At 44.4% G+C, this 23,663-nt stretch overlaps 4 protein-coding genes and 1 pseudogene across 4 annotated transcripts; all 5 read left to right on the top strand.

Moving 5' to 3' along the window:
• Positions 1-1,436: 1,436 nt before the first annotated feature.
• Positions 1,437-4,253, top strand: LOC142996508 (tripartite motif-containing protein 16-like). The gene has a single exon (XM_076147459.1). It carries the CDS (start codon positions 1,535-1,537, stop codon positions 3,191-3,193), a length of 1,659 nt encoding a protein of 552 aa, XP_076003574.1. The 5' UTR covers positions 1,437-1,534; the 3' UTR covers positions 3,194-4,253.
• A 751-nt stretch (positions 4,254-5,004) lies between these two features.
• Positions 5,005-13,500, top strand: LOC142996275 (E3 ubiquitin/ISG15 ligase TRIM25-like). The gene is made up of 2 exons (XM_076147216.1): positions 5,005-7,015; positions 11,829-13,500. The coding sequence occupies exons 1-2, from the start codon at positions 5,238-5,240 to the stop codon at positions 13,102-13,104; spliced, it is 3,054 nt and encodes a 1,017-aa protein (XP_076003331.1). The 5' UTR covers positions 5,005-5,237; the 3' UTR covers positions 13,105-13,500.
• On the top strand, positions 10,424-18,260 carry LOC142999640 (E3 ubiquitin/ISG15 ligase TRIM25-like). The gene is made up of 2 exons (XM_076149264.1): positions 10,424-11,156; positions 15,228-18,260. Exon 2 carries the CDS (start codon positions 15,298-15,300, stop codon positions 16,957-16,959), a length of 1,662 nt encoding a protein of 553 aa, XP_076005379.1. The 5' UTR covers positions 10,424-11,156; positions 15,228-15,297; the 3' UTR covers positions 16,960-18,260.
• Positions 18,261-18,435: 175 nt separating this feature from the next.
• LOC142999649 (tripartite motif-containing protein 16-like) lies at positions 18,436-21,270 on the top strand. The gene has a single exon (XM_076149274.1). The coding sequence runs from the start codon at positions 18,835-18,837 to the stop codon at positions 20,869-20,871; it is 2,037 nt and encodes a 678-aa protein (XP_076005389.1). The 5' UTR covers positions 18,436-18,834; the 3' UTR covers positions 20,872-21,270.
• Positions 21,271-21,848: 578 nt separating this feature from the next.
• LOC142996282 (general transcription factor II-I repeat domain-containing protein 2B-like) lies at positions 21,849-23,320 on the top strand (annotated as a pseudogene).
• Positions 23,321-23,663: the final 343 nt, after the last annotated feature.

The following is a 23,663-nucleotide window of genomic DNA, read 5'->3' on the forward strand; positions in this document are numbered from 1 at the left end:
TTTCTTACGATTTCTTGTGACCTGAAGTTCTTTTATCTACCTTTGTTGAACACACTTATTGTAAGTCGCTTTGGATAAAAGCGTCTGCTAAATGACCGTAATGTATGTATGTAATGTATTACTTCACTCTGCCTTTGCATGAGCCCTTAGCTTTGTTTAGTAAATTTGTTTCTCTAAAGTTCTACATCGTCATCTTTTTTGTGTATATGTGGATTAAATTCCTCAAACTATTTGCTTGTTATTATTTTAGTGCTGAACTTATTAGTTGGCCTTAAACTGACGGACAGAATAAAGATGAATTCTATTTCCTGGTTGGTGCTTGTAAGTAATGTACCAGGTGAAAATATGAACTCCTGCTTAAAACCCCGATGCAACCAAATATTTATGAACACACACACACACAAACACACACACACACACATGGAAAACTCAGTCATACACACCCACACACACACAAACACACACACACACACACACACACACACACACACACAGACATGGAAAACTCAGTCACACACACACACACCCACACCCACACACACAAACACACACACACACACACACACACAGACATGGAAAACTCAGTCACACACACACGCACATACACACATACACACACACACACACCCACACATGGAAAACTCAGTAACACACACACGCACACGCACACACACACACACACACACACACACACACACACACATTGAAAACTCAGTCACACACACACACACACACACACACACACACACACACACACACACGAAAAACTCAGTCACACACACACAAACACACACACACACACACACACACACACACACACACACACATACACACACACACACACACACACACATACACACACACATACACACACACACACACACACACACACACATACACACACATACACACACATACACACACACCAAACACACGTACACACACCTGAGCTAACCTAAGGAACAGGAGCACCCAGAGGAAATGTGTCATTAGAAATATGTTCTCTACCTTCCTTTTGTTTTTACTTCATTCGGCCCTCCTCCCCTCCTTCAATCAGACGTATGGCCTCAGTGAGGGGATTTCATTTGTAAAAGAGCTTAAACTGTTTAGAAAAGCAGCCATCAAAGCAACCATCAACCAACAGAACCACTGGAACAATGTACATTTATGAACCTGAGAACAATCAAACACAATGAAGACAAGAATGAAACAACAATATCTGCTTCAGTATTCTGCCATCAACCTAACAAGGAAACTGCTTCTCTTCCTGGAATGAGTCACAGGCCTGACGTGTCCTCGCTCCTCCTCCTGCTCAGCTCCACCCTGGGCTCAGACTTCCTGGTTCCTCCCCTTCACAGATCTGCACTCTACAGACGAGTGTGACCAACAAGTGCTGAGCAAGAGTTGATAAGCCACATGCACTGTAGATCAGAGAGGAAACAGGAAAGGAGGAGTTTGGGTTGGGATCAGAGAACAAACGGCTCTGAGTTCAGAGGAAGTGAAACTCACCTGTTCACTGTCACTGAGAGGTGAAATGGCGCAGCAAGGAATTCAGATGGATCAAGAAAAGTTTTCCTGTTCAATCTGTCTGGATCTGCTGAAGGAGCCGGTGACTATTCCCTGTGGACACAGCTACTGCAGGAGATGTATTAACAACTACTGGGATGAAGAGGAGGAGGAGAAAATCCCCAGCTGCCCTCAGTGCAGACAGACCTTCACACCGAGGCCTGTCCTGGTGAGAAACACCATGTTAGCAGATTTAGTGGAGGAGCTGAAGAAGACAGAACTCCAAGCTGCTCCTGCTGATCGCTGCTATGCTGGACCTGCAGATGTTGGTTGTGATTTCTGCACTGGGAGAAAACGGAAAGCCATCAAGTCCTGTCTGCAGTGTGTGGTCTCTTACTGTGAGCAACACCTCCAGCCTCACTATGATGTAGCTCCATTAAAGAAACACAAGCTGGTGGAGCCCTCCAACAAGCTTCAGGAGAACATCTGCTCTCTTCACGATGAGGTGATGAAGATGTTCTGCCGCACTGATCAGCAGTGTATCTGTTATCTCTGCTCTATGGATGGACATAAAGGTCACCACACAGTCTCAGCTGCAGCAGAAAAGAAGGAGAGGCAGAGAGAGCTCGGGGAGAGTCGACAACAAGTCCAGCAGAGAATCCAGGACAGACAGAAAGACGTGAAGGTGCTTCAGCAGGAGGTGAAGGACATCAATCAGTCTGCTGATAAAGCAGTGAGAGACAGTGAGGAGATCTTCAGCCAGCTGATCCGTCTCATGGAGAAAAGAAGCTCTGATGTGAAGCAGCAGATCAGATCCCAGCAGAAAACGGAAGTGAGTGGAGCTGAAGAGCTTCAGGAGAAGCTGGAGCAGGAGATCACTGAGCTGAGGAGGAAAGACGCTGAGCTGCAGCAGCTGTCACACACAGAGGATCACATCCAGTTTCTACACAATTACCCCTCACTGCCACATCTCAGTGAATCTACACACTCAGCCAGCATCAATATCCGTCCTCTGAGGCACTTTGAGGAGGTGACGGCGGCTGTGTCAAAGGTCAGAGATCAAATACAGAACATGCTGAGTGAGGGATGGACCAAGATCTCACTGACACTGACTGATCTGGATGTTTTACTGTCACCAGAGCCCAAGACCAGAGCTGGATTCTTAAGATATTCACAGGAAATCACAATGGATCCAAACACAGCAAACATACGTCTGTTATTATCTGAGGGGAAGAGAAAATTAACATATATGAAGAAACCTCAGTCATATTCTGCTCATCCAGACAGATTCACTTACAGGTCTCAGGTCCTGAGTACAGAGAGTCTGACTGGACGTTGTTACTGGGAGGTGGAGTGGAGCGGAGGAGGAGTTGTAGTAGCAGTGACATACAAGGATATTAGAAGAGGAGGGCGTGAAAGTATATTTGGAAACAATGAAAAGTCTTGGTCATTAAATCATTCCAACAACAGTTGTTATTTCAGACATAATAGTATCTTCACTCCTCTCTCAGTCCCTCCCTCCTCCATAGTAGGAGTGTACCTGGATCAGCCTGCAGGTCTTCTGTCCTTCTACAGCGTCTCTGACACCATGACTCTCCTCCACAGAGTCCAGACCACATTCACTCAGCCGCTCTATGCTGGACTTTGGCTCTGGGATGATGGAGGCACAGCTGAGTTCAGTCAGTAGACAGGAGTCATCACAGAGTGAATGGGTGAGATTGTGTGTTTTCCTTCTTCAATGAATGTAGTGTGTGTCTTTGTTGCTCCGTGCTCGTCACTGTGCTGTTCCTGCTCTGCACTTAGTTCACCTTTCAGTCAAACAGTGTGAGTGTTACTGTTTCTCTGTTTTGTCAGTAGGCGGCGCTCTTTTCTCCATCTGTCTCTACTGGTGATGAAGTGAACATTGCTTTTCATTCATTCTCCGTAGCTGTGTAGGGTTACAGGGGTGCTGGAGTCTGACCCAGCGCTCACTGGTTAAGAGGCAGGGTACACACACACACACACACACACACACACACACACACACACACACACACACACACACACACACACACACACGGGGAGAACATGTCCTCCACACAGAGAGGACCTGACTCTAATCAAACCCTTCCTGCTGCTCTCAACATGTTTCCTCTAGAAAAGATGAGACTTGTAGACAGGAGTGATTAAAGATAACTCAGCTACTTTACGTCTCCATCTTTGTTGCTGATCTGTCGTCTGATTGGTTGTTCTGAACTCAAACATTGTTTTATTATATAATCAGCTATAAGGAACATTCAAATGTGTTCTTCTCTTTTTCTTTAATGCAATGGTAATCTCCATGATTGATCCACTTTGTCCTCCAATAACTGGAATGTCAGTGTTGTTTTGTATTTGAGGGCCTTTAGAGACGCTGTTGTCCTTAAAATGAGACCAGAAAAAAGGAAACATGAGTATTTGAATGTCTTGTTGCACATTTTGGAGTGTGTGTATATTTTCCATTCCCCTTTATTGCTGCTGTACAAACTTCTGCTCTCTGTTATTTGATCTGAATACTTGATAAGATGTTTTTGTTATAATGACCATAGATATTTAGTAAGAGTTCCAAATAAATGTAACAGTCAATCTAATCAGGATGCTGACAAACCCATGATGAGGTGAATATCTTCTGTACATGTAAACACTGAATGAGAATGCTTCAGCAGACTCAAACTAATGGATGGAACCAAGGAAATGCATCAATCAATAAAAATAAAAACTATTTCAAAGCCGAATCGCTGTTTTACTTCCATGCTCATTACACAGAGTTCAGTCAGTATTGGGAAAATTCAGAATAAACAGAGGAACTCATCTTTAAAAGAGAATGAACTGAAGATATAAGAGAAGATGAAACGTTAAAGGACATTTCTGTTGTCATCTTTAAACTTTGCATTTTTGACAAATGTTGAACTTCAGTCATTACTTCACTCTGCCTTTGCATGAGCCCTTAGCTTGTTTAGTAAATTTGTGTCTCTAAAGTTCTACATTGTCATCTTTTTTGTGTATATGTGGATTAAATTCCTCAAACTATTTGCTTGTTATTATTTTAGTGCTGAACTTTTTAGTTGGTCTTCAGCTGACAGACAGAATAAAGATGAATTCTCTTTCCTGGTTGGTGCTTGTAAGTAATGTACCAGGTGAAAATATGAACTCCTTCTAAAAACCCCAACGCAACCAAATATTTATGAACACACACACACACAAACACACACACACACACGCACACACACACACACACACACACACACACACACACACACACACACAAACTCACACACACACACACACACACACACACACACACACACACACACACACACACACACACACTCACACACACTTATGGAAAACTCAGTCACACACACACAGTAGGGGATTTCATTTGTAAAAGAGCTTAAACTGTTTAGAAAAGCAGCCATCAAAGCAACCATCAACCCACAGAACCACTGGAACAATGTACATTTATGAACCTGAGAACAATCAAACACAATGAAGACAAGAATGAAACAACAACATCTGCTTCAATATTCTGCCATCAACCTAACAAGGAAACTGCTTCTCTTCCTGGAATGAGTCACAGGCCTGACGTGTCCTCGCTCCTCCTCCTGCTCAGCTCCACCCTGGGCTCAGACTTCCTGGTTCCTCCCCTTCACAGATCTGCACTCTACAGACGAGTGTGACCAACAAGTGCTGAGCAAGAGTTGATAAGCCACATGCACTGTAGATCAGAGAGAGGAAACAGGAAAGGAGGAGTTTGGTTTAGGATCAGAGAACAAACGGCTCTGATTTCAGAGGAAGTGAAACTCACCTGTTCACTGTCACTGAGAGGTGAAATGGCGCAGCAGGGAATTCAGATGGATCAAGAAAAGTTTTCCTGTTCAATCTGTCTGGATCTGCTGAAGGAGCCGGTGACTATTCCCTGTGGACACAGCTACTGCAGGAGATGTATTAACAACCGCTGGGATGAAGAGGAGGAGGAGAAAATCCCCAGCTGCCCTCAGTGCAGACAGACCTTCACACCGAGGCCTGTCCTGGTGAGAAACACCATGTTAGCAGATTTAGTGGAGGAGCTGAAGAAGACAGAACTCCAAGCTGCTCCTGCTGATCACTGCTATGCTGGACCTGCAGATGTTGGTTGTGATTTCTGCACTGGGAGAAAACGGAAAGCCATCAAGTCCTGTCTGCAGTGTGTGGTCTCTTACTGTGAGCAACACCTCCAGCCTCACTATGATGTAGCTCCATTCAAGAAACACAAGCTGGTGGAACCCTCCAACAAGCTTCAGGAGAACATCTGCTCTCTTCACCATGAGGTGATGGAGATGTTCTGCCGCACTGATCAGCAGTGTATCTGTTATCTCTGCTCTGTGGATGAACATAAAGGTCACCACACAGTCTCAGCTGCAGCAGAGAGGAAGGAGAGGCAGAGAGAGCTCGGGGAGAGTCGACAACAAGTCCAGCAGAGACTCCAGGACAGACAGAAAGACGTGAAGGTGCTTCAGCAGGAGGTGAAGGTCATCAATCAGTCTGCTGATAAAGCAGTGAGGGACAGTGAGGAGATCTTCAGCCAGCTGATCCGTCTCATGAAGAAAAGAAGCTCTGATGTGAAGCAGCAGATCAGATCCCAGCAGAAAACTGAAGTGAGTGGAGCTGAAGAGCTTCAGGAGAAGCTGGAGCAGGAGATCACTGAGCTGAGGAGGAAAGACGCTGAGCTGCAGCAGCTGTCACACACAGAGGATCACATCCAGTTTCTACACAATTACCCCTCACTGCCACATCTCAGTGAATCTACACACTCAGCCAGCATCAATATCCGTCCTCTGAGGCACTTTGAGAAGGTGACGGCGGCTGTGTCAAAGGTCAGAGATCAACTACAGAACATGCTGAGTGAGGGATGGACCAAGATCTCACTGACATTGACTGATCTGGATGTTTCACTGTCACCAGCAGAGCCCAAGACCAGAGCTGGATTCTTAAGATATTCACAGGAAATCACAATGGATCCAAACACAGCACACACACATCTGTTATTATCTGAGGGGAACAGAAAAGTAACAAAGATGAATAAACCTCAGTCATATTCTGCTCATCCAGACAGATTCACTTACTATCCTCAGGTCCAGAGTACAGAGAGTCTGACTGGACGTTGTTACTGGGAGGTGGAGTGGAGCGGAGAAGGATTTGGAGTAGCAGTGACATACAAGGATACTAAAAGAGGAGGGAGTGGAAGTGGATTTGGAAAGAATGAAAAGTCTTGGTCATTATATTATTTCAAAAACAGTTGTTATTTCAGACATAACAGTATCCCCACTCCTCTCTCAGTCTCTCCCTCCTCCAGAGTAGGAGTGTACCTGGATCAGCCTGCAGGTCTTCTGTCCTTCTACAGCGTCTCTGACACCATGACTCTCCTCCACAGAGTCCAGACCACATTCACTCAGCCACTCTATGCTGGAAATAGGCTTTGTTTTCCTGGAGACACAGCTGAGTTCAGTCAGTAGACAGGAGTCATCACAGAGTGAATGGGTGAGATTGTGTGTTTTCCTTCTTAAATGAATGTAGTGTGTGTCTTTGTTGCTCCGTGCTCGTCACTGTGCTGTTCCTGCTCTGCACTTAGTTCACCTTTCAGTCAAACAGTGTGAGTGTTACTGTTTCTTTGTTTTGTCAGTACATTACATTACATTACGGTCATTTAGCAGACGCTTTTATCCAAAGCGACTTCCAATAAATGCGTTCAACATAGGTAGATAAAAAAACTTCAGGTCACTACAAATCGTGCATTTCCTTCCAAAACCAACAGGTAAGAGCCTAACTAGAGCTAGAGTAGAAGTGCCATTAGTTAGGTACCAAGATGAATGAGAAAAAAGGAATTAGAAAACAAATAAGTGCATCAGAAGAGCTAGGACAACATAGGTGATGCCCTAAGAGGGCTGATCCGGTTAGTGTCTCTTGAAGAGATGGGTTTTCAGCCTGCGGCAGTAGGTGGCGCTCTTTTCTCTGTCTCTCTCTCTACTGGTGATGAAGTGAACATTGCTTTTCATTCATTCTCCATAGCTGTGTAGGGTTACAGGGGTGCTGGAGTCTGACCCAGCGCTCACTGGTTAAGAGGCAGGGTACACACACACACACACACACACACACACACACACACACACACACACACACACATGGGGAGAACATGTCCTCCACACAGAGAGGACCTGACCCTTATCAAACCCTTCCTGCTGCTCTCAACATGTTTCCTCTAGAAAAGATGAGACTTGTAGACAGGAGTGATTAAAGATAACTCAGCTACTTTACGTCTCCATCTTTGTTGCTGATCTGTCGTCTGATTGGTTGTTCTGAACTCAACCATTGTTTTATTATATAATCAGCTATAAGGATCATTCAAATGTGTTCTTCTCTTTTCCTTTAATGCAATGGAAATCTCCATGATTGATCCACTTTGTCCTCCAATAACTGGAATATCAGTGTTGTTTTGTATTTGAGGGCCTTTAGAGACGCTGTTGTCCTTAAAATGAGACCAGAAAAAAGGAAACATGAGTACTTGAATGCCTCGTTACACATTTTGGAGTGTGTGTATATTTTCCATTCCCCTTTATTGCTGCTGTACAAACTTCTGCTCTCTGTTATTTGATCTGAATACTTGATAAGATGTTTTTGTTATAATGACCATAGATATTTAGTAAGAGCTCCATATAAATGTAACATTCAATCTAATCAGGATACTTACAAACCCATGATGAGGTGAATATCTTCTGTACATGTAAACACTGAATGAGAATGCTTCAGCAGACTCAAACTAATGGATGGAACCAAGGAAATGCATCAATCAATAAAAATAAAAACTATTTCAAAGATGGATCGCTGTTTTACTTCCATGCTCATTACACAGTTCAGTCAATATTGGGAAAATACAGAATAAAGAGAGGAACTCATCTTTAAAAGGGAATGAACTGAAGATTTAAGAGAAGATGAAACGTTAAAGGACTTTTCTGTTGTTATCTTTAAACTTTGCATTTTAGGCAAATGTTGAACTTCAGTCATTACGCTGCTATTAGAGTGACAGTGTCGTTAAAGCAGCGCTACGTTGCCTTTGACGGCTCCGGCGCTGTGCTATTGTGTCGTTGTTTACATTCACGTGACTGGCGTAAATCCCAAACTTGTCAATACGTTCGTGTCGGATACTATATTCCATAATCATCCCAGAGGAGTATCCATGGCAACAGATAAGGTAACGTGGAGTGACATCACTGCATACTTGACTCTGTATGCAGGGAGCTATGTGCATTTGATGGGTAATGCCGTAAAGCAAAACGTATTTCCGCCATAATAAAAAGACGGCCAATGTTTACAACCCATCCACCAAAAGTGAGAATAATATAGCGGCAACGAGCCACAGAAGTGCAGTACCGAACAGACACACACACACACACACACACACACACACACACACACCTGGAATGAATATATAATAAGGAGTAGTTTAACGCTAACGCCACATCGCAATGGCAATATTGCTCGTTAAGGAAAAGTATCGCTGTTTGTGACGAACAAGCGCGTAAAACCGCTGTGTGCGCCGTTTCTGGGTCATTTCGTTTTGTTGTTGTTGTTGTTGTTGTTTTCCCCACAGAACAGTATTAATTCGTGTATTATGGATCAGAAATGCGGACATCCATTCGGTATGTTCCTTTTGTACATTGCTGACTCACTTTTATCAGACTAAATGTTGGAATGGATGAATATGGAGATGAGAAAACACAACAGTTTGAAATGTTTAGATGTGTTAATCGAGTGAAAGTTTGCAGAGTCGAGACAGCATAATTTAATTTAAAAAATCAATTTTCTCAAGAGTTCTTTTTTGTGTGGTTGTGAAGTTGTGTGCGTGAACAGAAATATGAAGTTAGTTTGACAATACAGCAGAATCGGGTCTCAAATCTTTTTGTCAAAGTTGATCTCACCAGTAGGAGGCGCTGCAGAGACGTACTATTTTTCACAGAGCACTCAGGTCATGAATCCTCTCCGGATTTTTTGAGAATTTCACCACATCCTAGTGTTTCTGGAGTGTTTTTAAAAATGGCACAAGGATGACACAATCTGCAGCGTGACACCAGATCACCAGCAGGGGGCACGCTGGTGCTGTCAGTACAAGACCTCCTCCGTTGAATTGTCCCTCTCTGTACTTGGTTGAACTGAACCGTAAATATAATATCAAGTCTGTCATGTGAGCTGATTGTACACACACACACACACACATACACACATTGGGACTGTGACTGTGGACTGGGAGGTTTAAATTACAAACAAATTAAATGTATGGACATCTGGCGGCTGTCTTCATCTAAGACAAACGTTTTTCATGGAGGTAGAAATGGCATCTGCACAGAATGTAGCAGGTGTGTATGAGGTTTGTAAGAAGTGATAGGAAGCCTAGAAGATATCTCACATAAGGTGAAAATAGAAATACAGCAACTTTCAGCCGTCTCCTGTCATTAGGATCATTTTATCTGCTTAGTTCTTTGCACCAGTTGCTCTTTGGAAGACATCTTATCAAAATGTCTGCAAGGGTGTGATGGGAACAAATGTATTTCAGTTATGGATTGTAAAGCTGAGTGTATAAAGCAGCAGTCACTGAGGTTCAGCACAGAGATCCAGCTGATCGCTCACAAACCAACCAAGCCACCACTGAAAGGTTTAACAACAATCATTCCATCAGAGTAAAGCTCGTATGTTGTTATTTTGAAATACATGGTCTGGCTTTTGTCTGGCTGTTGTGACCTCGGCCATGGAGGTTATGTGTTCTGATGTGTTTGCTTGTCTGGACGGCCTGATGGTGGCGCTGTTTTGGCCCCCAAAGTAGAGTATTTGAGTTGATTTGTTTGTATTCAGTTTAAGGAACTAACCATAAGCGCCGTCTCAGCAGAAAAGGATGCTTGATCAGACTGCAGGTCTGTGATGTAACCTGGAGACAAAGCAGAGCTGCTGGTGTACAGTGAGGAAGTTAGCAGGTGTGGTAAGATCCCACACAAGTCAAGATTTAATCAACAATTCAGTTTGCCTTTGAAATATTCATGAAATCTAATGAAACTCTCTCTCTCTCTTTCTCTCGTTCTCTTTCTCTCTCTCCCTCTCTCTCTCACGCTCACTGCTCTGCCCTTACATCACCATCATACTGTATGTTGGCTCAGTGTATTACACAGTATGACAGTGTTGCGTGTCTCCTGTGTTGTGTTGGGACACTTTGTGATGCAGGTGTTTGTTTTAAAGGGAGGGACTGGACTCACTGAGAAACCTCTTTTCCTGAAAGATGAACACGCGATGGTGCAGACAACCTGTGAGGTTTGCAGCCCAGAAACTGACGCACAACTCAGGTTCTGATAAACTTTCCCCACAGATCTCATGCAGCTGAACATAACTTAAACTCACTCTGTCAGACTGCTCCTCTTCCTGGAATGTTGCAGAACCTGATCAACCTCACCCTCTTCTTCCTCCTCCTCCTCCTCTATAACACACTGACTTCCTGATCCTCCCCTTCACAGATCTGCAATCTAAAGGTGAGAGTAACTAACAAGTGCTGAAGTTCAGAGCTGACGAGCCACATTCACTGTAGATCAGAGAGAGGAAACAGGAAAGGAGGCGTTTGGAGCACAAACTGCTCTGATTTCAGAGGAAGGGAAACTCAGACGCTCACTGAACTGAGAGGTGAAATGGCGCAGCAAGGAATTCAGATGGATCGAGAAAGAATCTCCTGTTCGATCTGTCTGGATCTGCTGAAGGAGCCGGTGACTATTCCCTGTGGACACAGCTACTGCAGGAGATGTATTAACAACTACTGGGATGGAGAGGAGGAGGAGGAGAAAACACCCAGCTGCCCTCAGTGCAGACAGACCTTCACACCGAGGCCTGTCCTGGTGAAAAGCACCGTGTTAGCAGATTTAGTGGAGGAGCTGAAGAAGACAGAACTCAAAGCTGCTCCTGCTGATCACTGCTATGCTGGACCTGCAGATGTTGGTTGTGATTTCTGCACTGGGAGAAAACTGAAAGCCATCAAGTCCTGTCTGCAGTGTCTGGCCTCTTACTGTGAGCAACACCTCCAGCCTCACTATGACGTAGTAGGCAGTAGTCGAGTGGGTAGAGCTTCCGCTTAAGAACCGGAGGGTTGCCGGTTCGAGTCCCTGCCGAGGTGCCCCTGAGCAAGGCACCGAACCCTCTGTGAAGGGTGGTAATATAATGTAATGTAAGTCGCTTTGGATAAAAGCGTCCGCCAAATGATCGTAATGTAATGTAATGTAATGTAAGCTCCATTAAAGCAACACAAGCTGGTGGCAACACAAGCCCTCCAACAAGCCTCAGGAGAACATCTGCTCTCTTCACCATGAGGTGAAGAAGATCTTCTGCCGCACTGATCAGCAGTGTATCTGTTATCTCTGCTCTATGGATGAACATAAAGGTCACCACACAGTCTCAGCTGCAACAGAGAGGAAGGAGAGGCAGAGAGAGCTCGGGGAGAGTCGACAACAAGTCCAGCAGAGAATCCAGGACAGACAGAAAGACGTGAAGGTGCTTCAGCAGGAGGTGAAGGACATCAATCAGTCTGCTGATGAAGCAGTGAGGGACAGTGAGGAGATCTTCAGCCAGCTGATCCGTCTCATGGAGAAAAGAAGCTCTGATGTGAAGCAGCAGATCAGATCCCAGCAGAAAACTGAAGTGAGTGGAGCTGAAGAGCTTCAGGAGAAGCTGGAGCAGGAGATCACTGAGCTGAGGAGGAAAGACGCTGAGCTGCAGCAGCTGTCACACACAGAGGATCACATCCAGTTTCTACACAATTACCCCTCACTACCACATCTCAGTGAATCTACACACTCAGCCAGCATCAATATCCGTCCTCTGAGGCACTTTGAGGAGGTGACGGCGGCTGTGTCAAAGGTCAGAGATCAACTACAGAACATGCTGAGTGAGGGATGGACCAAGATCTCACTAACACCGACTGATCTGGACGTTTCACTGTCACCACCAGAGCCCAAGACCAGAGCTGGATTCTTAAGATATTCACAGGAAATCACAATGGATCCAAACACAGCACACACACGTCTGTTATTATCTGAGGGGAACAGAAAAGTAACAAGGATGAATAAACCTCAGTCATATTCTGCTCATCCAGACAGATTCACTGACAGGTCTCAGGTCCTGAGTACAGAGAGTCTGACTGGACGTTGTTACTGGGAGGTGGAGTGGAGAGGAGGAGGAGTTGGAGTAGCAGTGACATACAAGGATATTAAAAGAGGAGGGGCTGAAAGTAGATTTGGATTCAATGAAAAGTCTTGGTCATTATATCATTTGAAAAACAAGTGTTCTTTCAGACATAACAGTATCTTCACTCCTCTCTCAGTCTCTCCCTCCTCCAGAGTAGGAGTGTACCTGGATCAGCCTGCAGGTCTTCTGTCCTTCTACAGCGTCTCTGACACCATGACTCTCCTCCACAGAGTCCAGACCACATTCACTCAGCCGCTCTATGCTGGAATTAGGCTTTGTTTTCCTGGAGCCACAGCTGAGTTCAGTCAGGAGACAGGAGTCATCACAGAGTGAATGGGTGAGATTGTGTGTTTTCCTTCTTAAATGAATGTAGTGTGTGTCTTTGTTGCTCCGTGCTCGTCACTGTGCTGTTCCTGCTCTGCACTTAGTTCACCTTTCAGTCAAAGTGTGAGTGTTACTGTTTCTTTGTTTTGTCAGTAGGTGGGGCTCTTTTCTCCGTCTCTCTCTACTGGTGATGAAGTGAACATTGCTTTTCATTCATTCTCCATAGCTGTGTAGGGTTACAGGGGTGCTGGAGTCTGACCCAGCGCTCACTGGTTAAGAGGCAGGGTACACACACACACACACACACACACACACGCACACACACACACACACACAGGGAGAACATGTCCTCCACACAGAGAGGACCTGACTCTAATCAAACCCTTCCTGCTGCTCTCAACATGTTTCCTCTAGAAAAGATGAGACTTGTAGACAGGAGTGATTAAAGATAACTCAGCTGCTTTACGTCTCCATCTTTGTTGCTGATCCGTCGTCTGATTGGTTGTTCTGAACTCAATCATTGTTTTATTATATAATCAGCTATAAGGAAAATTCAAATGTATTCTTCTCTTTTCCTTTAATGCAATGGAAATCTCCATGATTGATCCACTTTGTCCTCCAATAACTGGAATGTCAGTGTTGTTTTGTATTTGAGGGCCTTTAGAGACGCTGTTGTCCTTAAAATGAGACCAGAAAAAAGGAAACACGAGTACTTGAATGCCTCGTTGCACATTTTGGAGTGTGTGTATATTTTCCATTCCCCTTTATTGCTGCTGTACAAACTTCTGCTCTCTGTTATTTGATCTGAATACTTGATAAGATGTTTTTGTTATAATGACCATAGATATTTAGTAAGAGTTCCATATAAATGTAACAGTCAATCTAATCAGGATGCTTACAAACCCATGATGAGGTGAATATCTTCTGTACATGTAAACACTGAATGAGAATGCTTCAGCAGACTCAAACTAATGGATGGAACCAAGGAAATGCATCAATCAATGAAAAAACAAACTGTTTCAAGGCCGGATCGCTGTTTTACTTCCATGCTCATTACACAGAGTTCAGTCAATATTGGGAAAATACAGAATAAAGAGAGGAACTCATCTTTAAAAGGGAATGAACTGAAGATATAAGAGAAGATGAAACGTTAAAGGACATTTCTGTTGTCATCTTTAAACTTTGCATTTTTGACAAATGTTGAACTTCAGTCATTACTTCACTCTGCCTTTGCATGAGCCCTTAGCTTTGTTTAGTAAATTTGTGTCTCTAAAGTTCTACATTGTCATCTTTTTTGTGTATATGTGAATTAAATTCGTCAAACTATTTGCTTGTTATTATTTTAGTGCTGAACTTATTAGTTGGTCTTTAGCTGAAAGACAGAATGAAGATGAATTCTATTTCCTGGTCGGTGCTTGTAAGTAATGTACCAGGTGAAAATATGAACTCCTGCTTAAAACCCCGATGCAACCAAATATTTATGAAAACACATACACACACACACACACACACACACACACACACACACACACACACACACTCACACACACTTATGGAAAACTCAGTCACACACACACACACACACACACACACACACACAGACACACACACCTGCGCTAACCTAAGGAACGGGAGCACCCAGAGGAAATGTGTCATTCTAAATATGTTCTCTATCTTCCTTTTGTTTTTACTTCATTCGGCCGTCCTCCCCTCCTTCAATCAGACGTATGGCCTTAGTGAGGGGATTTCATTTGTAAAAGAGCTTCAACTGTTTAGAAAAGCAGCCATCAAAGCAACCATCAACCAACAGAACCACTGGAACAATGTACATTTATGAACCTGAGAACAATCAAACACAATGAAGACAAGAATGAAACAACAACATCTGCTTCAATATTCTGCCATCAACCTCACAAGGAAACTGCTTCTCTTCCTGGAATGAGTCACAGGCCTGACGTGTCCTCGCTCCTCCTCCTGCTCAGCTCCACCCTGGGCTCAGACTTCCTGGTTCCTCCCCTTCACAGATCTGCACTCTACAGACGAGTGTGACCAACAAGTGCTGAGCAAGAGTTGATAAGCCACATGCACTGTAGATCAGAGAGAGGAAACAGGAAAGGAGGAGTTTGGGTTAGGATCAGAGAACAAACGGCTCTGATTTCAGAGGAAGTGAAACTCACCTGTTCACTGTCACTGAGAGGTGAAATGGCGCAGCAAGGAATTCAGATGGATCAAGAAAAGTTTTCCTGTTCAATCTGTCTGGATCTGCTAAAGGAGCCGGTGACTATTCCCTGTGGACACAGCTACTGCAGGAGATGTATTAACAACCGCTGGGATGAAAAAGAGGAGGAGAAAATCCCCAGCTGCCCTCAGTGCAGACAGACCTTCACACCGAGGCCTGTCCTGGTGAGAAACACCATGTTAGCAGATTTAGTGGAGCAGCTGAAGAAGACAAAACTCCAACCTGCTCCTGCTGATCACTGCTATGCTGGACCTGCAGATGTTGGTTGTGATTTCTGCACTGGGAGAAAACGGAAAGCCATCAACTCCTGTCTGCAGTGTCTGGCCTCTTACTGTGAGCAACACCTCCAGCCTCACTTTGATGTAGCTCCATTCAAGAAACACAAGCTGGTGGAGCCCTCCAACAAGCTTCAGGAGAACATCTGCTCTCTTCACGATGAGGGGATGGAGATGTTCTGCCGCACTGATCAGCAGTGTATCTGTTATCTCTGCTCTATGGATGAACATAAAGGTCACCACACAGTCTCAGCTGCAGCAGAGAGGAAGGAGAGGCAGAGAGAGCTCGGGGAGAGTCGACAACAAGTCCAGCAGAGAATCCAGGACAGACAGAAAGACGTGAAGGTGCTTCAGCAGGAGGTGAAGGACATCAATCAGTCCGCTGATAAAGCAGTGAGGGACAGTGAGGAGATCTTCAGCCAGCTGATCCGTCTCATGGAGAAAAGAAGCTCTGATGTGAAGCAGCAGATCAGATCCCAGCAGAAAACTGAAGTGAGTGGAGCTGAAGAGCTTCAGGAGAAGCTGGAGCAGGAGATCACTGAGCTGAGGAGGAAAGACGCTGAGCTGCAGCAGCTGTCACACACAGAGGATCACATCCAGTTTTTACACAATTACCCCTCACTGCCACATCTCAGTGAATCTACACACTCAACCAGCATCAATATCCGTCCTCTGAGGCACTTTGAGGAGGTGACGGCGGCTGTGTCAAAGGTCAGAGATCAACTACAGGACATGCTGAGTGAGGGATGGACCAAGATCTCACTGACACTGACTGATCTGGATGTTTCACTGTCACCAGCAGAGCCCAAGACCAGAGCTGGATTCTTAAGATATTCAGAGGAAATCACAATGGATCCAAACACAGCATACACACGTCTGTTATTATCTGAGGAGAACAGAAAAGTAACATATATGAATGAACCTCAGTCATATTCTGATCATCCAGACAGATTCACTGACTGGTCTCAGGTCCTGAGTACAGAGAGTCTGACTGGACGTTGTTACTGGGAGGTGGAGTGGAGCGGAGAAGGATTTGTAGTAGCAGTGACATACAAGGATTTTAAAAGAGGAGGGGCTGAAAGTGGATTTGGAAAGAATGAAAAGTCTTGGTCATTATATCATTTTAACAACAGTTGTTCTTTCACACATAACAGTATCATCACTCTTCTCTCAGTCCCTCCCTCCTCCAGAGTAGGAGTGTACCTGGATCAGCCTGCAGGTCTTCTGTCCTTCTACAGCGTCTCTGACACCATGACTCTCCTCCACAGAGTCCAGACCACATTCACTCAGCCGCTCTATGCTGGAATTAGGCTTTGTTTTCCTGGAGCCACAGCTGAGTTCAGTCAGTAGACAGGAGTCATCACAGAGTGAATGGGTGAGATTGTGTGTTTTCCTTCTTAAATGAATGTAGTGTGTGTCTTTGTTGCTCGGTGCTCGTCACTGTGCTGTTCCTGCTCTGCACTTAGTTCACCTTTCGGTCAAAGAGTGTGAGTGTTACTGTTTCTTTGTATTGTCAGTAGGTGGCGCTCATTTCTCCGTCTCTCTCTACTGGTGATGAAGTGAACATTGCTTTTCATTCATTCTCCATAGCTGTGTAGGGTTACAGGGGTGCTGGAGTCTGACCCAGCGATCACTGGTTAAGAGGCAGGGTACACACACACACACACACACACACACACACACACACACACACACTCCTCCACACAGAGAGGACCTGACTCTAATCAAACCCTTCCTGCTGCTCTCAACATGTTTCCTCTAGAAAAGATGAGACTTGTAGACAGGAGTGATTAAAGATAACTCAGCTACTTTACGTCTCCATCTTTGTTGCTGATCTGTCGTCTGATTGGTTGTTCTGAACTCAATCATTGTTTTATTATATAATCAGCTATAAGGAACATTCAAATGTATTCTTCTCTTTTCCTTTAATGCAATGGAAATCTCCATGATTGATCCACTTTGTCCTCCAATAACTGGAATGTCAGTGTTGTTTTGTATTTGAGGGCCTTTAGAGACGCTGTTGTCCTTAAAATGAGACCAGAAAAAAGGAAACATGAGTACTTGAATGTCTCGTTGCACATTTTGGAGTGTGTGTATATTTTCCATTCCCCTTTATTGCTGCTGTACAAACTTCTGCTCTCTGTTATTTGATCTGAATACTTGATAAGATGTTTTTGTTATAATGACCATAGATATTTAGTAAGAGTTCCATATAAATGTAACAGTCAATCTAATCAGGATGCTTACAAACCCATGATGAGGTGAATATCTTCTGTACATGTAAACACTGAATGAGAATGCTTCAGCAGACTCAAACTAATGGATGGAACCAAGGGAATGCATCAATCAATAAAAAAACAAACTGTTTTAAAGCCGGATCGCTGTTTTACTTCCATGCTCATTACACAGAGTTCAGTCAATATTTGGAAAATACAGAATAAACAGAGGAACTCATCTTTAAAAGGGAATGAACTGAAGATATAAGAGAAGATGAGACGTTTAAGTAGATTTCAGTTGTTATTTTTGAACTTTGCATTTTAGACAAATGTTGAACTTCAGTCATTACTTCCCTCTGCCTTTGCATGAGCCCTTAGCTTTGTTTAGTAAATTTGTGTCCCTAAAGTTCTACATTGTCATCTTTTTTGTGTATATGTGGATTAAATTCCTCAAACTATTTGCATGTTATTGTTTTAGTGCTGAACATATTAGTTGGTCTTTAGCTGACAGACAGAATAAAGATGAATTCTATTTCCTGGTTGGTGCTTGTAAGTAATGTACCAGGTGAAAATATGAGCTCCTGCAAAAAACCAAGATGCAACCAAATATTTATGAACACACACACACACACACACACACACACACACACACACACACACACACACACACACACACACACACACACACAAACACTCACACACACTTATGGAAAACTCAGTCACACACACACACACACACACACACACACACACACACACACACACACACACACACACACACACACACCTGAGCTAACCTAAGGAACAGGAGCACCCAGAGGAAATGTGTCATTCTAAATATGTTCTCTATCTTCCTTTTGTTTTTACTTCATTCGGCCCTCCTCTCCTCCTTCAATCAGACGTATGGCCTCAGTGAGGGGATTTCATTTGTAAAAGAGCTTCAACTGTTTAGAAAAGCAGCCATCAAAGCAACCATCAACCAACAGAACCACTGGAACAATGTACATTTATGAACCTGAGAACAATCAAACACAATGAAGACAAGAATGAAACAACAACATCTGCTTCAATATTCTGCCATCAACCTAACAAGGAAACTGCTTCTCTTCCTGGAATGAGTCACAGGCCTGACGTGTCCTCGCTCCTCCTCCTGCTCAGCTCCACCCTGGGCTCAGACTTCCTGGTTCCTCCCCTTCACAGATCTGCACTCTACAGACGAGTGTTACCAACAAGTGCTGAGCAAGAGTTGATAAGCCACATGCACTGTAGATCAGAGAGAGGAAACAGGAAAGGAGGAGTTTGGGTTAGGATCAGAGAACAAACGGCTCTGATTTCAGAGGAAGTGAAACTCACCTGTTCACTGTCACTGAGAGGTGAAATGGCGCAGCAAGGAATTCAGATGGATCAAGAAAAGTTTTCCTGTTCAATCTGTCTGGATCTGCTAAAGGAGCCGGTGACTATTCCCTGTGGACACAGCTACTGCAGGAGATGTATTAACAACCGCTGGGATGAAGAGGAGGAGGAGAAAATCCCCAGCTGCCCTCAGTGCAGACAGACCTTCACACCGAGGCCTGTCCTGGTGAGAAACACCATGTTAGCAGATTTAGTGGAGCAGCTGAAGAAGACAGAACTCCAAGCTGCTCCTGCTGATCGCTGCTATGCTGGACCTGCAGATGTTGGTTGTGATTTCTGCACTGGGAGAAAACGGAAAGCCATGAAGTCCTGTCTGCAGTGTCTGGCCTCTTACTGTGAGCAACACCTCCAGCCTCACTATGATGTAGCTCCATTCAAGAAACACAAGCTGGTGGAGCCCTCCAACAAGCTTCAGGAGAACATCTGCTCTCTTCACGATGAGGTGATGGAGATGTTCTGCTGCACTGATCAGCAGTGTATCTGTTATCTCTGCTCTATGGATGAACATAAAGGTCACCACACAGTCTCAGCTGCAGCAGAGAGGAAGGAGAGGCAGAGAGAGCTCGGGGAGAGTCGACAACAAGTCCAGCAGAGAATCCAGGACAGACAGAAAGACGTGAAGGTGCTTCAGCAGGAGGTGAAGGACATCAATCAGTCTGCTGATAAAGCAGTGAGGGACAGTGAGGAGATCTTCAGCCAGCTGATCCGTCTCATGGAGAAAAGAAGCTCTGATGTGAAGCAGCAGATCAGATCCCAGCAGAAAACTGAAGTGAGTGGAGCTGAAGAGCTTCAGGAGAAGCTGGAGCAGGAGATCACTGAGCTGAGGAGGAAAGACGCTGAGCTGCAGCAGCTGTCACACACAGAGGATCACATCCAGTTTCTACACAATTACCCCTCACTGCCACATCTCAGTCAATCTACTCACTCAGCCAGCATCAATATCCGTCCTCTGAGGCACTTTGAGGAGGTGACGGCGGCTGTGTCAAAGGTCAGAGATCAACTACAGAACATGCTGAGTGAGGGATGGACCAAGATCTCACTGACACTGACTGATCTGGATGTTTCACTGTCACCAGCAGAGCCCAAGACCAGAGCTGGATTCTTAAGATATTCACAGGAAATCACAATGGATCCAAACACAGCACACACACTTCTGTTATTATCTGAGGGGAACAGAAAAGTAACACGTATGACTGAACCTCAGTCATATTCTGATCATCCAGACAGATTCACTGGCTATCCTCAGGTCATGAGTACAGAGAGTCTGACTGGACGTTGTTACTGGGAGGTGGAGTGGAGCGGAGGAGTTGTAGTAGCAGTGACATACAAGGATATTAAAAGAGGAGGGGGTGAAAGTCTATTTGGAAACAATGAAAAGTCTTGGACATTATTTCATCACAACAACAGTTGTTTTTTCATACATAACAGTATCAACACTCCTCTCTCAGTCTCTCCCTCCTCCAGAGTAGGAGTGTACCTGGATCAGCCTGCAGGTCTTCTGTCCTTCTACAGAGTCTCTGACACCATGACTCTCCTCCACAGAGTCCAGACCACATTCACTCAGCCGCTCTATGCTGGAATTTGGCTTTATCCTTCTGTAGGAGACAACGCCACCTTGTCTAAACTTAAGTAGCCTAAATATGCAAAAGCACAACGGGAGTGTTTTGGTTTCTGTGGATGTTTTTTTCTTTGTCATTGATTTGCTACAGGAAGTGGTTGCTAGGTGATAGTAGAATATGCATTTTATAGCAATGAGAACATGACATGATGATGTATGATTATGAGTATGATGATTTGCTTTGCCAACATTAGAAAGCCGGACTTTTGATAGCTGAATGTGATTTTGCTTCCTGTGATTGATGATGTGATGGAAACACAGAACACAAGTGTGAGACACTGATATCTGGATCAATATTCCAGTAAAGAATGTAGTTTGGATTATTCAGAAGCATGGTGAGAGAACTGAACCACCGTGTGACAGTGACAGTCAATACTCTCCCTGCAGTTGTAGTGACTGAACACTTATCACAGAGGGCTTGAAAGCTCAAAGCCTCAGGTTCAGAATCATTTGTAGCTTTTGCCATCAATGAATCTCATGTTGATTGATAAACGGGCCTTCCTAAGAAAAACTTCCCAATGTGATGACTTTACCATCTTGAACTCATTGAAATGATGTGAAATAATAAAATGTGGATGTGATGCTCTGTTAAAGACAACGTGTCCTTGTGTCCTCTTCTCTTCTTGTGTAATAGCAGTGAGTGTGTGTTGGACTCTGTCAGTAGAAACACTCTTAGTTCTGAATCTGAACTAACCTGAAAGCTTTTGTTCTTGATGTGGGCCCTTAACGTCTGTAAGCTGTTGACATCAACATGCAGCACATTGGGTTGAATCACACGTCAGACACACAACAGAACAATCACGCCGACCTGACCAATCAGAAGGGAGAAAACACCTCTCTGGTACTTATTTATAGAAGTCAAAAGTAAAGCGGTGTGCTTAGTTTGTGGTACACAGGACGCTGTGTTGAAAGATTACAACTTGAATCGCCACTACGTCACCAATCACCAGGAGAAATACAAGAACGTGTCTGATGAAGAGCGTGCGAGGGAGTCCAGTGCTTTGCTAGCTAAACTGCAAAACCAACAAGGATTTTTTTCACAAAACTTTGCACTCACAGAGAAGCGGCTGTCAAGACAAGTTATGTCATATCCCACAAAATCGCCAGAAGAAGTAAGCCGTTTCCTGACGGAGAGATTATCAAGGAGTGTTTGCTGGACTCTGCAGCACTAATATGCCCGGAGAAAAAGGGCGCTTTTGGGGACGCGCCCCTCTCCCGACGCACTGTAACGAGGAGGGGAGAGGACATCCAGGGAAATCTGGAGCTTCAGCTGAAGAACACAGCGGTCAACTTTGACTATTTCCCCTTGGCTTTGGATGAGAGCTGCGATGTACGTGACACTGCCCAGCTACTCATCTTCTTCCGTGGGATAACTGCAGACTTCAAAATCACAGAGGAGCCGGCAGCCATACAGTCAATGAAAGGGACAACAACTGGGATTGATTTGTTCACCGAGGTAAATGCATGTTTGGACAAGTTGGGACTCAAAAGGGAAAAGCTGGCTGGTGTGACAACGGATGGTTGTCCAGATGTGACGGGGGGAAATGTTGGACTTTTGAAGAGAATGCAAGATTAAGTGACAGAAATGAACCCTGGGCAGAAATGGACATGTTTGCATTGTATTACACAGCAGGAGGTTTTGTGTAAGTCAGTGTTAAAAATGAACCATGTTGTTGATGTTGTCACTAAAATAGTTCACTTCATCAGGGCAAGAGTGAATGAATCACAGACAGCTTGTTGCACTTTTGGAGGAGAATGAGACTGAACATGGTGACATAAGATACCACACAGCTGTCAGGTGGCTCAGCCTGGGCAAAGTGCTGAAAAAACGTCTGGGACCTGAGAGAGGAGAATCAGGAGTTCTGTGTGAAGAAAGGAAATGACGTCCCACAGCTTTCACACACAGATTGGCTGGCAGACCTTGGTTTTGCTGTCGATGTTGTGACTGCACTAATGAATGAACTCAATGTCAAACTGCAGTGCGAGGGCCTTTTTTGTGCATGAAATGTACAGCGCAGTGAAGGCTTTTATGAGAAAGTTGCAGCTTCTCTCAAGCCAAACGAAGGACAGCATTCTCACACACTTGCCAACACTGAAGGAAGTGGCACCATCAGCTGATCACCTCCACAGGTACTCAGCTATGTTAGCAGCACTGCATGGTGAGTTTTCGAGGCCATTTCAAGACCTTCAAACAGTTGAGAGTGAAATGCACATGGTTTCCTCTCCCTTCACCTGCAGAGTGGATAATGCACCCAGTGATGTTCAGATGGAACTCACTGACCTGCAGTCTGACACACTTCTGGCAGAGCACTTGAAGTCCGTCTCACTGTTGGACTTGTACTCTTCTCTCAAAGAGGAGAAGGTTCCAGACCTGAGGAGGCGCGCTCAGAAGATTCTAGTCCTCTTTGGATCTACCTACGTACGGGAACAGACACTCTCAGTGATGAAGTTCAACCAATCCTGATACAGATCCTCTATCACTGATGATCCCCTCTCAGCTGGCCTTCACATATCCACCTCACACATTCAGCCACATTTCAATGCACTTGTTCAAGCCCAAGCCAGACTGGATTTCTCTCACTGAACAGAAGTCAAATGAACTGAAAAAGAACATGTATTGCTTTTTGTATAAAGTTGATCAATTGCATTCCTTTAACAAACTGCAAAGCACCTTTACAGTGTTTGTGAAAGTGAACTAGTTACAAATAAAGTAGTTGTAGATGGCACTGAATTGACACACACACACACACACACACACACACACACACACAATATGTTCTCATGACCCGGTTGCCTGTCAATCACTG

This window comes from Genypterus blacodes, unplaced genomic scaffold, assembly GCF_046128005.1.
Source record: "Genypterus blacodes isolate CSIRO-AG114 ecotype Tasmania unplaced genomic scaffold, CSIRO-AGI_Gbla_v1 ptg000005l_1, whole genome shotgun sequence".
NCBI classification, from domain to species: domain Eukaryota; kingdom Metazoa; phylum Chordata; class Actinopteri; order Ophidiiformes; family Ophidiidae; genus Genypterus; species Genypterus blacodes.